General features: G+C 34.6%; 1 protein-coding gene across 2 annotated transcripts; it reads right to left on the bottom strand.

Moving 5' to 3' along the window:
* Window positions 1-34: 34 nt before the first annotated feature.
* LOC142978135 (ubiquitin-conjugating enzyme E2 W) lies at window positions 35-16,779 on the bottom strand. 2 transcript variants are annotated; one of them, XM_076122443.1, is made up of 6 exons: window positions 16,646-16,779; window positions 16,238-16,329; window positions 14,606-14,708; window positions 4,593-4,748; window positions 3,957-4,032; window positions 35-2,172 (listed from the first exon to the last, which is right to left on the bottom strand). In XM_076122443.1, the coding sequence occupies exons 1-6, from the start codon at window positions 16,667-16,669 to the stop codon at window positions 2,159-2,161; spliced, it is 465 nt and encodes a 154-aa protein (XP_075978558.1). In that variant the 5' UTR covers window positions 16,670-16,779; the 3' UTR covers window positions 35-2,158. The 2 variants fall into 2 exon arrangements, with proteins under 2 accessions (XP_075978558.1, XP_075978557.1); XM_076122442.1 differs by lacking the exon at window positions 16,646-16,779 and adding an exon at window positions 16,515-16,639.
* Between the last annotated feature and the right edge of the window lie 21 nt (window positions 16,780-16,800).

Here is a 16,800-nt window from a genome sequence, read left to right as displayed (position 1 = left end):
GGTTATTGTAAAAAGTTGAATAAAAAGTCGGGCGCATGTTTAACTATATTTTTATTTCAATAAATTAAGCAGGTTGTTTCATAATACACAATTATAATGCATTTCAGTAAATCAAAGGTACACATCATCAAAAAATTTCCATCTAATAATACAGGAATGTGTTGCTATCCTAACGCGAATGTTGCCATTCTCATAATATGAAAATACTCATTTGACAATAATGAAAAATTTTATGAAATCGAAATAGCACCGGTACAAAATTGCAAAAAAATTAATGGGATCGTTTTGGACAATTTCGAATATCTAATAATTTGTTTAAACAAGAACACTTGAAAATACTCTGTGTGTAAGACTAGTTGCATGCATTGAACGTCCACCCGGTGTCACCCGAGGAGAGCGACAATGTTACAATACAAAGGACATATTGACATCGAGTATCGCTTAATGTGGCGAGTATACGTTACATACGATCCAATGAAACACTCGACCAAAATAATATTTCATACAAAACCGACGCTCATCACCACCCTGAACAACTTGTATCTACAATATAAAACTGAATTGAAAATTTATTGCATTTGATAATCACAAAATATATTAAAACCATTGAACAGGCTAATTAAAAAGTGAACATATTATGAACAGTGACTAAAATTCATAATTAGTTGAGGATGTATATTTTAGTGATTTCGTTTCGAATAAGTGCTTGCGTAGCCTCAATGTAAATAATAATATAAAGCAATACACGAACAGGCTTAAAGCGAAACTATAATCCAGTTAAACATTGAATTAGCGTGTTAAACCTGCAATCAGCTTGGTAAAATCACAATAAAAGTAAAAATTACAAATTATATACAATTAAACAAAGTATGACTGTTGGGCCGAACAGACCAATACGCGGTACATTTCATATCCTATTACTCTACTTACAATGTATGTTTAATTTAGCACTGACAAAACTATCTCTTGTTGGTCTTCTTTATAGCTAGCACTTTACGAGTTCACTTGTGCACTAAGGTGATTCTCATTGGGCCTTGTCACGAGTTGAAAACCAAATCAATAGATAAAAATTAGAGCAATATTGAGGTTGTGTGGCATGACGATGATGTCTGGTTTATTGACGAGATTTTTCATATTTATGATACTTTCAAGTATTTGTTTTCTTGAATAGATATTTATTGTAAAGAGAACCACCTGTAGTATTTTTTTGCGTAAAACTCATCAACTACATACACTGAAAAAGTGCAAAAATTCACAAATTGGTCGCTTGATATGTGCAAAATGTACTTAAAAAGCATGAAACAGTTTTATTTAAAAATTTAGCCGATGTTACATAAATATAGTGTATGTAGTTTACAAGTGCTAGCTATAACATCTCATACATAGCTATAGAATTGAACAATCGGGTAAACTTCTAGAGGTCACCTGGGTGCGACGTTTCTATACATATATTGAAAACTTTAATTTCAATGAACAATATATCAGTATATTTTCATGCAAAATTTATGGAATGATTTCGATTAATCGACAATTAAAAAGTAATTTTAACGTCAACAATTTTATTTTTGGTATTGTAATTTGATTTCGAGCAGTAAAGTCGAGTTTTGTATAGAAACGTCGTCACTTGGCGCACATACCATACAATCATCAAATCATACAAGATAAACCACAGACAATGAACCGTTCACGTGTCAAACGTACTGGACAATTTGCCAAAATATAATATTGTACTTTTTACCCAAGTCTTCAACAGGATAGCGTTCCGTGTACTCGTGAATTTCGCCGCCAGCTGCCGGGACGCGGCGCGGGCCTGACCGCGCTGTGTTCATACCCGCTGCATGCCGCGGGCATATTGTATCCGTGTCCGTCTTCGCTACGTTCATGTCCGTGCACGCTGTGGCCACGCCCACACCGTGTCATGTCTGCGCTGTTTAGACCTCCACATGATGTCTGCGTCATGTCCGCGCCCCGCCGCCGTCTAAGCCCCGCCGATGTCCGCGCCGTGTCCGCGCCTGGCACGCGGCCAGCACCCCGCCACAGAGTCGCACACCACGTCATTATGTACATAACATTTTACATTAACATACCGTATAGTTATAACACTTAACACATACTGAGATTTATCGTCCATGCTCGATACAGCGACGCGGTGTATTTGTTAGACGGAGTCATCTGGAATAAACAATATGAGAGTTAGTTTTGTACTAAATTAGAGAGGAAGAGACTGAACACCCTGTACTATGCTGGCCAGATAAAATAAGGTGCAATTTTGTAGTTGACTGTAAAATCAAAATTATTAACATCACATTCTTTGTGTACTGTTGCTACTATTCTTAAAATAAGATTTTTTGGCAAAGGTCTTTGACCCATTCCTAAAGACGCAGTGAAAATAAGAGTCTAGTAGTTTCTTTAACAAAATTAAACAAAGATTATTGAACTTGAAATTAAAAAAACATATTATGGTTACTGTGAAAATATTTTTTTAGTAATTGTTCAAATAAGTTTGTACTGTAGATTACATTTTGTGTGCACTTTCTTATGTTATTTAGTTTGATTGCACATCAAGATAGTAATGTCGCTTTATCTGCAAAGATTATACATCGAATGCAGACACAACAATCATTACTATGCAAAAATATAAGGAAAACAGTTGCTTTAGTGAAAAAAAAAAAATTTTTCCGACATATAGGTAAGAAGCAAATATAAAAAAGAGAAACACTTTGCAGATTAAGACTTTGTTACCTCACTAATCACTTTTTAAGTTTCTGTATTGACAGAATATGTTGTTTTAATCCACATGTCTTAACAGTTAACTGCGGGAGCAGTTGCATTCTTAAAGTGTAACCGCCTAATTAACCGCTAGTGCGTAAGGCGGATTATGGTTTATCTTAAATTGATTTATTCTTAGTAATATCGCCACGCCTTCACAAGTTTGCGTTGGGCGAATGAGCGACTTTTCTACGGAAACGGGGAACGACAGAAAGTTTCAGATAAATAAACAACGAGCAAAGAACTCTGTGTAAGCTTATTATACACTAGCTGACTCCCGCAACTTCGTTGTTGTAAAATTTTTTGATCTCGGCTCCTATTGGTCGTAGCGTGATGATATATAGCATTCCTCGATAAATATAGGCTACCTAACATTGAAAGAATTTTTCAAATCGGACCAGTAGTTTCTGAGATTAGCGCGTTCAAACAAACAAACAAACAAACAAACTCTTCAGCTGTTTAATATTAGTATAGATACGAGTTATTAGCAATTCAATAATTTCCTATACTGTCTTAAATTGACACAGGCACACTGCTATTATCTGTTATCTTGCAAACTCTAGTATCTTAGCTAGAAACATCTGGATCGATTCTGAACTTTATTTACGTGTATAAGTAGAAATGTATCACGTATCACAATGGACGATATAAAACAATAGTCAATTGTATTGGCATTGAACTATTTTATATTTAAATGTGATAACGCGTGTATTCTTAGCATTGTCAACATAATTAACGTTGTTTGTGTGTCAAGGTCATTGATTTGATAGCGATTAACTTTTGATTATATCACTCTGATTTTATACCTTGTTATATTTTGTACGGTGGACTATGATATTATCTTAAAGCCATGCTGAGATAATGATTTGCACTTTTTATTTTTACATATTGCATTACGTTAAGGTCTTTGTTTTTTAAAAGACATCTCCCGCACTAAGAATTGCTCTTGTGTCGCAGAGACTTTTAAAAACATACAAACAACGGACACAAAGTACAATCGGACCCGAAACAATTATTTGTGGATCGCACAAATAATTGTTCCGTGTGGGAATCGAACCCAAGACCTCTCGACGCAATGGTAGCGGCGTGGTGACCTAAACCACTGCGCCACGGAGACAGTCAATTGGGCATTTTAAGAAGCAGGCAGAGTTATGTAACAAAACAAGTAAATATGTATTTAAACTCACCATGATACCACCATTTCGTTTTCTTAGGATTTTTGTTGCATGTTTTTACATAAAATGAGTTGTCCGGTGGCCGTTTCTGAAAAACAAAACAACAATCTCATTAATTTATAGAGCCTATGATCATTCTAAGATTTTTTGTGACACTATAATAGAATTTTATCGATTTTTTATTGTTTATTTGGTATGCTGTCAAACTAGATTTCAATTTTAATCTTGTATAAGGATTTCAACTATACTTTATTATAAATTAAGTATCAAATTCGTAAGCCTAATTTAGCTACTATGGTGCTAAAATTATTTTTGGAGTTTGTACGCTTTTTTAAATCTTAAATGAACTTAGAGAAACCGCGAGGGCAGAGTTGCACGTAAAATGAGGGCACGTACGTCTACGCTGAGCGCTTTCACGACAATACGAATCGTTCTCATAATATTGTTTTTCATTGCTTAGTGCGAAATATTCCTCCTTCAGCACCTTTTTTTTAACATTATAATGAAAATATTTAAATCGTTAAACTTATTTCTTATAGCTTCTTTTATTAAAACTGTAGGTGTTGAAAGAGGAATACTTCCTCAAAGCAGCTTTAGGTAGTGTCGATTATTTTGGAGTTGTTTTCAAGTAGTGTGTGGTGTTCGTACCTTCTCCTTACAGCTACTGAGCATGGACACGATGGACAGACAGACCGACTGCACGGAGAGCGCGGGCGACCAGTCGTCCGTCAGTATGGACAGGCAGATGTGCCCGTTTGAGTACACGTGCGGGTGCACCGGTATGTTGTTTCCTATGAACGTTACCTGGAAACAAATATGAATTATACATTAGTTAATATGCAAACAACATCACTTGTGGCGTCTGATTAGGCTATCTTTTCACCGCACAACTTTGGGGAGCAAACATTAGCTGAAGAAAGAAAACATGGTTTGAGATTAGGTGGAATCCATTGAACCTTCTTTCGTTTCGAAATCTCATCATTTTTATTCGGTAGATTTAATTGATATGTTACTTTCCTTATTTGTTAGATGTGGTAACAAGAGCTTTTTAATTTCTAAAGAGTTAGTTCATGCTTCTATACACATCTTTTCATAGTCTATCAATTACTCATAGCATGTCTAGTTCCTAGCCATAAAAAACTTATCGACTACGAATTGCTCGTAAAAAATATTTATTATTATCACACATTGTCGACCATAAATACACGTTTCATGTTAAAACTACTATAAATTAGATGCAAATATCGCAATGAATTCTATTATTAGACAATACAATTCTCACAGTCATCTCAATACAATCAGAGTTTTACAAACAGATCGTTTAAAATCAATAAAAGCGACACTTTAGTGAGCACGTGTACAATTTAGCGAAGTATTTATGAACAATGCTGTGTACAGAAGGAGAATGCTTCGAGCGCTGCCGCCCACGGGCCGTCAGCTCCTTTCATTTAAACTACCGGACTGCAGTACTCATCAGTACTGACTCACTGACATCGGTTAACTGCCAATTGTAACTGGTTTACGCAAAGAATATTGCACGATTACGTGGTTTACAAGATTTGTAATTCTTCTCCATTTATTTGTATTGCCTTTTTAGTTCTGGCTATATTGGGACCTCTAAAATGTTCTTATACTATCTGGAGGTTAAATATGAAACTGATATCACAAATCGTCCTATGTTTTTGTAATACAACAACGTGGGCGACTTCCCACTCCTGTTTATGATATTATATTGTCAAACATAACATAGGATATGGATACAATACAAATATGGTATTTTTTCAGCAGAATACACGAGACATATCGCACGCTTATTTCAATACTGTCAATATCCAAAATTTTACCAAATCGACCTTTTAATGCTATCTGTTAGGAAACGTGGACATACGTGTATCCGCTTCGTCACTAAGCAGAATATTCCCCTCCCCAAACGTCTTTTTGTTGTACTGAAAAGTTAATTTTTTTGGATAGTGACACTATTGGTTTAAGCGTGCGATATTATTAGACGTTCAGAAGATTTTTCTTCATCCTACTCTTCACTGCAAACTATAAAACAACATTTATTTTCGATGTCTTAAAGTACGGATTTTGGTGCGGATTTTTAATAGATATGCTGTTTCAAAGTCTAAAGCTTTTTTTTTTGTAAAAATACCTTAAAGCGGGAAATGCCGACGCTGGCCGCTAATACACATATTATTTTCCCTAAATTGTACTCGTGGTTAAATAAATGTGTCGTGTGAGCAGTCAATGACCTTTGTTATCTCATTAGTGTAATGTAAGATTAGAAGTCAATCTGTCGGCTGTCTGTGGCAAGGGGTATCAACTTTCAATCATTGCTTTATTTGATCTGACGATAACTTAATATTATTGTACATGTAAGTATATTTTATTAAGCCTCGCGATTTGTACCACGTAGATTTTAGAGTTTATTTACTAGGTATTGCCAATAAGGGATGTTACCAAAATAATTGTTCATATAAAGTAGGCGATTTGAAACCAATGCAAAGCTTAATGAGTCGTATTTGAAGTCTTTTTACAGATCAACATTAAAACAAAAATTAAACTACTAGCAACTGTAAGGTATCTACTTTGTTAAGATTCGAGCACCTTAATCGTGAATTCGTGAAAGCGTAAAGAAATTTTGCATATCCAATTTATGTAAGTACTAAATACATATTTATAACTTTCTGTTTAACTGAAAATTAAGTAGTTTTATGTACAATATGATAACGCGGTTGGTATAAGTAAATATGTAATAGCGACAATTTGTATGACTCACCGATAATGTTTACGTAAGCAAGTCTACGCTAAGTACTGCACTGTCTGGAACTAACTAAGAATCAAGATTATTGAGAAATTGAGTGTTAGTAGATCGAGAATCACAGAAATTCTATTAATATTGTTTGTTAATTTCCTGTCGTTAGATATTTTGTAGTGAGTAATAGTGACAAGTGAAGGAAAGGTTATAATCTGATCAAAGCTGCAGCGGAAAAATATAATAATGTCATTGTGCTGATGATGAAATAGAATACATTTACCTGTCGGTCGGATAACGATGAATAATATTGATCTTAGATTAATATTATATTCGATCCCGTTTCTATCATTTCGATTAAATACGCAAAGAATTCTAATATAAAAATTGCAGGTGCATCTCAAAGGTAACGTTATACGTTTGTCATTAAAACTGATATAAAAATAAGCAATGGTATACTTATCAATACATTAGCAAATGCAAGGATAATAGTGAAAAACCGGAGTCAGTGTAGTTTCATAAACTGTTGTCTGTAAGACAGTATCCATTTAGATTACTTATTCATGAGTTACTTTTATTGATCTAATGGCAAACTATGGCGTAAGTTACATTTTATTTTCAGTTCGTAACATTAAATGAAAATAGGCCTTCCTACGGATCTAGAATACAATTGACTAAAATGTTGGTGAAACTAAAACACTATGCTATGTCTTTTTTGAAACAATAGAAAATATTATGTCAGAATGTTTCCCTCAGGTCGGGAGCTCCCTCCTTCCGGAGACCTCTGACATTTGACGTACATGCCACCCTGTAGTTCCGTTACTGGAATCTAGGGTATCCGGTAAATGAAAATAGACCCTCCCACGGGCTCAAAACTATGAATAGGTGAATGAAACCATTCAATTCAATCCTAGGGAAAACCTATGGTGTATTGCTTGTGTAATATCACGCCTGTAATATTAGAAGGCGTTGGCAGAGGTGTACGAAATTCCAACATATTTCTTCGTTGACAATGTAATGGGGAGCCTATTGCCATGTATTCTATTTGGAATAGTCTAAGTAAATTGGAAAAAGACCAAAATTCTTCGACCTCGGTCTGAGAATAATCGAACTGAGACCTCGTGAACAGCAGGCCCAGATGCAGTATATGAAAATACAGCATAATACTACTTATAAATGGTCGAGTGGAATAAATAACGGGTATATAATGAAATGTAATAAGCGTGGATGTCGGTCGGCGCTAGTTCAGTGTTAGTAACAGTTGACAGTTGGTAATGACCGCGGCGGATTATTGACGGCGCATTACTTCTGTAATTGCATATGGCTTCTAGATTTATTTACGTAGCTCGTACAACGTACCTCTACTATTGCACGTGTATAGTATAGTATACAAAGAGTCGCTACCATGGCTTGTTTTCTTCAACGACCTCAGTGAATATTTACCACCAGCTCTATCCATAGAGCTTGTGGTCTGTGGATAACTACTAGCTCATAGCCCATAAGGGCATTGGGCAATCTGGCCCACTGTCTAGATTTCTAAAGCAGAGTGATGGCGAGCCAACAACAAAATTCCAAGTGTATTAACTAGTTAGAGCCCAGTTTATAAGGAGATTTTAGTAACAAATTAATGGCTCTCGGAGTACACGATTATTGGTAGTTTCAGTCTAGATCTGGATCTGGAATCTAGCTGCCACTTAGTCTGGTTAGTAAGAAGACATTTGATTTAATCCCTCGTAATAATGGGGTACTAGGAAGGCCCAGAGATGAATTCCTAGCAGTTGAAAGTCATATGGGATAGGTACGCAACATAGATTAGTTGCGACTTCAAAGTTCATACGCCACAACATGACTACTTACGGTTTGGGGTATGGTCGGTTTACCAAGAAAACTTCGTAATTACCAACCTATTCTTAGAACTCTATATGTAGCGTAAATAACAAGGCAATTCATTTAATTTGAGTGTGACTCACGTGGAGTATTTGAGCTTCCAAGTAATGGTTTATCCCAATTTGATATCATTATCGGAAGCTGTGCGCAATTCAAAAATGAGCGAGGAAGTCATGATTTAGTACAATCATAACAAATTAAAATAGAATTGAAAAAATCCCGCGAAACAATACAATATTTCTTCATATACATCATTTCAACTACATGGCAGTCTTGTCCAGTGCGACAAAACAAATACACTACATTAATTTGTGTTAGCGTTTTTATGCTTTAAAAATATACGCTCTAGTGCATTTGAAACTATCAAATAACAGTTCGCTGAGTGCACGCGCACTTAGTACTTGTAGGGAAGCAAACGAATTAAGTTCCATATTCATTTTAATTTTTAATTAATGTTACATTTCAATAGAAGCAGTACCAGTCCAGTGCCATAAGTAGACATCTCTCATGCAAGTGGTCTACAGTTCAAACCTGAGGCAAGACGTGTGTTTTAGAAAAAAAAATCACTTGCTCTAACGGCGAAGGAAGACATCGTGATAAAACCTTGCATGAATAAGTTGTTAACAAGATTTAATGAGGGCTTGCTAACTCTGGTGGACTTAAGGCCTAACCCTTCCCTCGTTCGGGAGGAGACTCTTTCCCAGTGGGCCAGTAATGAGTCGAAAAAACATTTCAATAGATTCCATAATGAAGTTGTTTGCACACTATGCAATTATCTCGAGTGTAAGAATACTCATCGCGACTACTTAGCACGCTAATCAGGTTGCCTTCATGACATCAACTGGCAATACTTTGTGTGAAACGTCACAACTCGATAAACATCTAAAGTAGTAAACAGTTATTTATAGTTATATTACGTACAACAAGACAATGTATGTCGCATTATTGAAGCTAATATAAATTAATACATGCATTGTTTTGGGGAATAAACCGAAATAACGTAGTCGAACGTTTTGTTCACAAACTACACTATAGTTCACTAACTGAAAAGGGAGCACTGTATACAAAAATAGTGGTTCGCGGAGGCACACAAAATTTAGGATTTAGAACCAACAGGAAACGATGGTCCGTTTGATACAACTACTTTATTGTATGGTCTAGGTAAATTATTGTGCATGCCAAGGCTCACCGTTGTCGGAGTATAGCGGATCCTGAAGGATTAGGCGACTGCAGAAGCCGAGTCTCAAAAGCATCCTATTATTATAATGTAATGATCAAATTTATGATGATTACTTTTAAATTAGCACCCTGATTTAGTGCTAGTTGTACCTACATTATAAATCACTTGCAATAATATTGACAAGTAAGGAGCAACTTATAAAAGGCAAAAATGCGGAAGTGATTCATATTCTTTATTTAACAAACCAGTTTCGATCCATCACTCGCGTTTTATGGAAAATTGCCATCAGAAATAGCCCGCATGTTATATTGAGACTAGTTCTTTAACTTATCGATCGAGTTAAATCTATCTCTAACCATGGATTGATTATTGAAACGTTGAGAATAAAGACATAACAATTATTTGAAAGAATAAATTGTCACCTTGCTGAGAAGGTGAAAGTAGAAAGTAAAAATTCAATTAGTATCGATTTCCTTTCGCTTGGACTCGATTGCTCTCAAGGGCTCAAACCGAAACATAAAATGTCAGTCCCTTATTACATTAGGTAAACTAACTTTTACCTGTGGCTCCAACTAAATGGATCTTTTTAAAAGGAAAATAGTCTTTACCTCCAATCATTTATTCATCACTATACAAATGTCATCGAAATCATCTGAGCTTTCAACCATACATGCAAGTAATAAGAGTAGATAATATACAGCCAGACAAAAGTTATTTTCGTTTTTATAAGTAACTAGCTGACCCGGCAAACGTTGTTTCGCCATTTAATTTAAAAAAATGGTGTCACTAAGGGGTACGAAAAATAGATGTTGGCCGATTCTCAGTCCTACTGAATACGCATATAAAAATTTGGTAAAAATCGGTAAAGCCGTTTCGGAGGAGTACGGTAACTAACATTGTGACATGGAAATTTTACAAATAAGATATTAGTAAGAACGATGATATTAGCATAAATATTGCTATGTAATAGTAAGTATGACTTAAAGAGATAATACCATACAAGAGATATCAATATAGGTATGATAATAATATGATTTGAATCAAAAGCCGTGCACATTTTTAGATTATTACCTATGCATGTTTAGACGGATACATTTTTCTCGGATTCCGAAGGATTTTCGCAAGCTTTTTGCCTGTCATCGTGTTACCTTTATAAGAAACGGTTGCTATGTTAGAATTCTACATGTCATAATGAATCAGCAAGATTAAACGTGCAAAATATAACATTCTCTGTAATAAATTGTAATCCGTATGACATTTCTCTTAAAACGGGACTTTGGTTCACGGTCACAGATATTATGTTGACTGCAGGCAGACAGTGTGGCGCACTCATTCGTTTTAAGATCAAAGCTTAGAATATTCGGTTGGAACTGGATATGACAAGACAAGACTACAAAAAGGTCAATATGAACCTTCAACACAAGAGACAGGCTGAAAAGGAAGTAGAGGGTAAGTAAGGTCAGGTCGTGGAAGAGGCCTTTTTAGAGGTGGGTTAGGTTATTGGTGAGTTTTTAATAGAAAAAAAGCAAAAGATTTCTTGAATGTCACTGTTTATAGGTTTCTAGCATATTTCAACTCATACTTAGCTTCGAGTATAGCCTTTGTGGCTCTTGAACAAAACAGACAAGTGTTGACGAAAAGTAATAAGAAAGAATATGGAACCAAGTCAAATAATATTCTTAAATATATTTTATGTAGTCTTAAAAAGACATAATGAAAGAACCAATAAACAATGGAAAGGACCACGTGTATGTTTTTCGGTGCTCCATCTAACACCAAGTAGTATTGAATTACCAATGAATGCGATATTAACGATGAGACACACACAAAAATAGAACAACGATTCGTATTACTACGATTATTTCAACTCCACACTTAAACAAGTTTTCAAACGTCACACCACATAATTATTTCGCAAACTGGGGCATTTGAATACTCATAAATACCTATTGTAGGCAAAAGGTAATTTAATACCTAATTGAATTAAACCATGAGCGTGACACATTTTTGCATATCGGAGTAATTTTAAAACAAATAAAAATGTTAAAATGAAAGCAGACTATTAATATGTATTCGGGTTTAAAATAGGTGGTTAATAAATTTTACTGTGTGGACGTAAATGATAACGCTGGGTGGAGACTCCCTAGAAAGACATACACAGATTATATCAATGATGTCTAGCAGAAATGTCAGGTGCAGGTAGTGCTCGTAACAGGCGGTCCTGTATGACTACATGTATGGATGTGAACGATGGAAAATAAGTTTTAAAGGATCGCCAAATGGCGTTCTCTTGTCTCTGCCAACCCCTATGGGAGGAAGGCGTGATTTTACGTATGTAAACTGTACCTATGTGTGTATAGGTGCTAATTAACTTCGGTACCTAGTCTTCTATAAGGAAATGTATTTAGGGATAAGAAAATTGTCATATCACGAGCGATAAGGCAATAAGTGCATTAACAACAGCATATAAGGATGTAAGATCTCTATCACATATTCTCGAATAAAATTATCTGTCGATGGAAAACTCTCTGAAATAATTGTTTGTATACGTAGGTATACATATAACGATCGTATATTGGATTTCACAATTCCGCTTGTTTACATATTTTATCAGTAACGATATCCTTTTCATATCAAATGTCATCTTCAAGATAAAATATTGAAATGTTTCGTATAACATGAATGCCGAACTATATGGAGTAGCAAATAATATAATGGCTCAAAAAACAGTGACTATACGCAAATAACTCAAAATACAGTGAAATACAGTATTGTTCCATTTAATATTGCGAAATATTTTGTCTAGGTCCCCTCTCGTACACTACACATTTCACAATTTTCTGCTTAAAAAACTGGATAGAATAGAAGAAAACTAAAATTGAATTAGGTTGTTCAAGCAACTCGGTGCCAGACGGATAAAAACTAGACAAAGGGAGAAAAATAATAGAAACATAGAATGTCACGTACTGCGGTTCCTACAGGAGTGCTCTAGTCCACAAGTTTCCTTTATAAAATTGCAATACCCGTAGCGGATATGAGCCTATGTATTTCGTCAATACATAAAATTATGAACAGTAGTTATTTACAATCGTGTGAGTAAACCGTGATAACGGTGTTGCACACTAACCCGGTTGCAATAATCTAATCTTTAGTGTTACTAATCTAATTTAACAACACAACTGATTCGGAAATGTTATATTGGTCAGACTTCCCGACGCATATAATGCGTTAAGTTATTGACATAAACAATATTAATGCATATCAAAAGAATCTCGTTAAGATTTTTTTATTATCTACAAAAGTTTTATTAAAGTTGTCAATGTATTTGCGTCTTCTCCTTGCAGATGCAAGAACATAAGATTATTAGTAGGAAAGCGAATTTGTTTTCCTTATACCCCGATCATCTGGGCTAATCGACGATCGACCAGTTGCTCCAGATGAACATTTCAGGAAGAGTCGCTGATAGCCAGTTCCGCTAACTGGTCGGTAAACGATCAGTGGGTTAAGCAACTCTTGGAGCGGTAATTTCATAGATGTGTGACCGCGTAACAATTTGATCTGGGCGTCTCCGTGCTTCGGAGGGCACGTAAAAAGTCAGTTCCAGTTGTTGTCTATTACGATGACAGTCGTTAAGCCACGTTAAAGGCCTTCGAGCGGCTTAAGCAACTCTACGATACTAGGGTGACCACTAACCATACGATAAGAAGAAAACAATACAGGAAAAATAATCTTAAGAAATTGTCCTTTTATAAACGTCATTTAAACAGTTAACAAGTATTTAATGATATCTATTCTGGTCGCCCCATCTAAGTGGACTAATTAAGTAGTTAAGTTGTTAGTGAAAATCTGAATAATAAATAATAATATGGTAATTTAATTACTTCTAGTAAATAGCATCTATATACCTACAGGTGGTAATCCTGTATAGTACTCGGCTAGCATTTAACTGAAATTAAACTTGCCTTATTCTAAGGTTAGCTTATATTTATTTATCGAAAACTATCTGTAACCCGCGACTTCGTCCGCCACCTTAATTTTCCCATTATGCGTCATTTTCCCGGGGTAAAAAGTAGCCTATGTCCTTTCTCGGGTATCAAAATATCTCCATACCAAATTTCATGCAAATTGGTTCAGTAGTTTAGGCGGGATTCAGAGTTAAACAGACAGACAGAGTTACTTTCGCATTTATAATATTAGTATAGATATTTAAAAAAAACCTTTTTTATTATTAGTCGTCAATACAGTAAAGCGCATAAAAATCATGTCAATCAGACAGCAGGGACATTGAGTTTTTTCTTTTTTCCTTTAAGGAAGGAAGAATAGAGTTTTTCCCCTGCCTCGTGGCAAGTAATGATAGAATAGTTCTAAATATAGACGCTGTATAATTTGACACTGTGATTGCAATTGAGTTGACGTTCAGTGGAAGATATTTGATACGGCTGTTGTTTAATGATTGCTACTAATTGTGTAATGCAGAGGTGGCCTTTGTGATATCATATTGCGACATTTTTTGCTGCCCGTAATAATGTATGAACATAATAATTTTCGATTACATGGGTACCTACAAACTCAAACTAATTTATTTTTTCCCTAACTTTCGGTTATTCCTGAAAAAATTACCGAGATCTTCTTTTGGGGTCGAAACTACAAAAAAAAATTGCAGCATGCATAATTTCTAAATATTAAACAAGCATATAGAATTAAAAATCGACTTTGTGTACTGCATATGGCAAGGGTATAAAAATTATGAGGTCATACCCCAGATGTTGATGGAGCGGTGGAGTCTGAGATGAGAATATAAAAAGTTATAAAATGAAATAAGTAATTTAAGAAACTCACCTCGGGAGAGTCAAATGGGTACTTGTTTGTGAATTTGAACTGCAATACAAATTTTTCGCCTTCATATAGTGTGCCAGGAACGCCTTCCATGTGTACTGTCCACCTGACAACAATATAAAAACATTGAGCTTTCAAACACCACAATAATATCCAAATAAACACTTTGTTATGGCAATACACTCGCACTGACTAGCATTGGACTGACATTCTTAATGGTGAAATGCAGATGTATTTCATATACTTTTGCCCACACCTTCAAGTATAAAAGGCGTGATATTATGTATGTATGTATGTGTATTTGAATGGAATTTTTCCTAACTGTACTTGTAATTCTCTGTTTTGATTTGATTTGTATTATCGTGGGAAGTCCAGTCATTCATTATTTAGGTCAATAGAATATAACCAAAATTCTAGGTAAATTCCCCTGTACAGTCAGATAACATATTAAAAGTAGTCCATTCTTTAGATAATGAATATGACTAATTAATAAACGACAGTGATTCATGCCTAATTGGTAGATCAAATAATATATTTGTAAACAATATGATTATACAATGTGCATTACATTCTAGACTGTTTGTTTTAGAGTTATAATAATAAAATGTTGTCTGTGTGCTAACACTTAGGTTTAGTAACTAATGCATGCATAATATCACACCTGTTATACACATAGGTGTAGGCAAAACTGTATGACGATTCACCATTTACATTGTCCCATTTATATGGGGACTATTAACAAAGAAATTATTGGTAGATTAGAGGTAATAAAATAATCTGAAACGGTTTTGTTTGTTAAAATATCTAGAACTAATTATTTTTGACCATGATAGTAACGTTCGAGGAATAACATATAAAGTTTTCTTTACACCACAATCTATGAGTCCTATGGTTGTTGTCCTATTGAGATAACAGTAGTTTAGCTATGTGAAAGACGTTCAGGTGGCTTTGATTTTGACACTAGGTAGACCACAAACCACACAATAAAGAAAAATAAATGCACACAGTTTACGAGGAAACAACTCGTATTATAAATAAACACACAAAAACTTCACATATGTGTAAGAACACAATAATCCTTAGTTATACTCAGTGAGTATGTTTAAACAGGAATTAAAATATTACATCACCTCGGTATATTTACCTATGATTTTCATTACAATTTGACTAATTAAACAAACATTTGCTGTCTTGAACACAACTATGAAACAGAAACATACTATTTGAAATGCACACAATTTTGTACAATAACCAAAGTTGTTACCTTTTTGTAAGTTATTAGATTCACTAAAATGTAGCTGGCATATAAGTTTGTAAAAGAAAAATAAAGGTTGAGATTTCGAAATTTAAAATGTTGGAATGCCTCCTTGTTGATAATTCTTCTCCAATAAGACTGTCCTAACATAATCTTTTATATCAATATACCTACAAATATTGTGCTTTCTTGGAATGTCACTATTGAAAAAATATCTGATTTCAAAGGATATATATTGCGTAAATTCAGTAACTGAATATGGATGAACCTTTGTTCGAATTGAATGAAAATTAATTGATTTTGTTTACATATTTTCAATTTCTAATTTAAAGAAAAATTACTGGTATAGTAATTGTTAGGGAAATATATAGTGAACTTACAGTGTTAGATTTTGGCTGGCCTGATCTCCGTCTACGGTGACTCCTGGTGGCGGTTCCTTCATCAGGGACATGAGTTCTTTCTGTAATCTCCGCTAAAACAGACGACCACATACGTGCCATTTTTAATAATTGTTACGTTTAATTTACGACTTCGTTTAACTCAAACACTCAAAACATATGCACTTTCAACGCAAAAGTCTTATTGATGCACTATTTTCATCGATACAATCAAAATTTCTGACAAAAAATCTAATAGCAAAACTGTCACAATACAAACCTTAGTAAAATAGTTACTATTGTTACACATGTCTTAGTATTAGTTATAATAAGAGATTACTTGAATATTTAAGCAGTAGAGACGGCTAATCGTTTAAAGAAAACGCAATATTTTAATTATTTTTTACTCACCTCAGACGGGGACATAGCCGCCATTGTAATCCAATTAGACGTTTGATGTTACTTGTTCACAAAAATAAAAAATGACATTATTTTATAATGCTTCAAATCCTCTGATTTAATTCAATTTTTGTATATTTTTTTCTAGATTCATCGTCGACCCACAA

The sequence above is a fragment of the Anticarsia gemmatalis genome, chromosome 14 (genome assembly GCF_050436995.1).
Source record: "Anticarsia gemmatalis isolate Benzon Research Colony breed Stoneville strain chromosome 14, ilAntGemm2 primary, whole genome shotgun sequence".
NCBI lineage: Eukaryota > Metazoa > Arthropoda > Insecta > Lepidoptera > Erebidae > Anticarsia > Anticarsia gemmatalis.
Note: the sequence above shows the minus strand (reverse complement) of the source record. Positions and strands in the feature narration are given on the sequence as shown.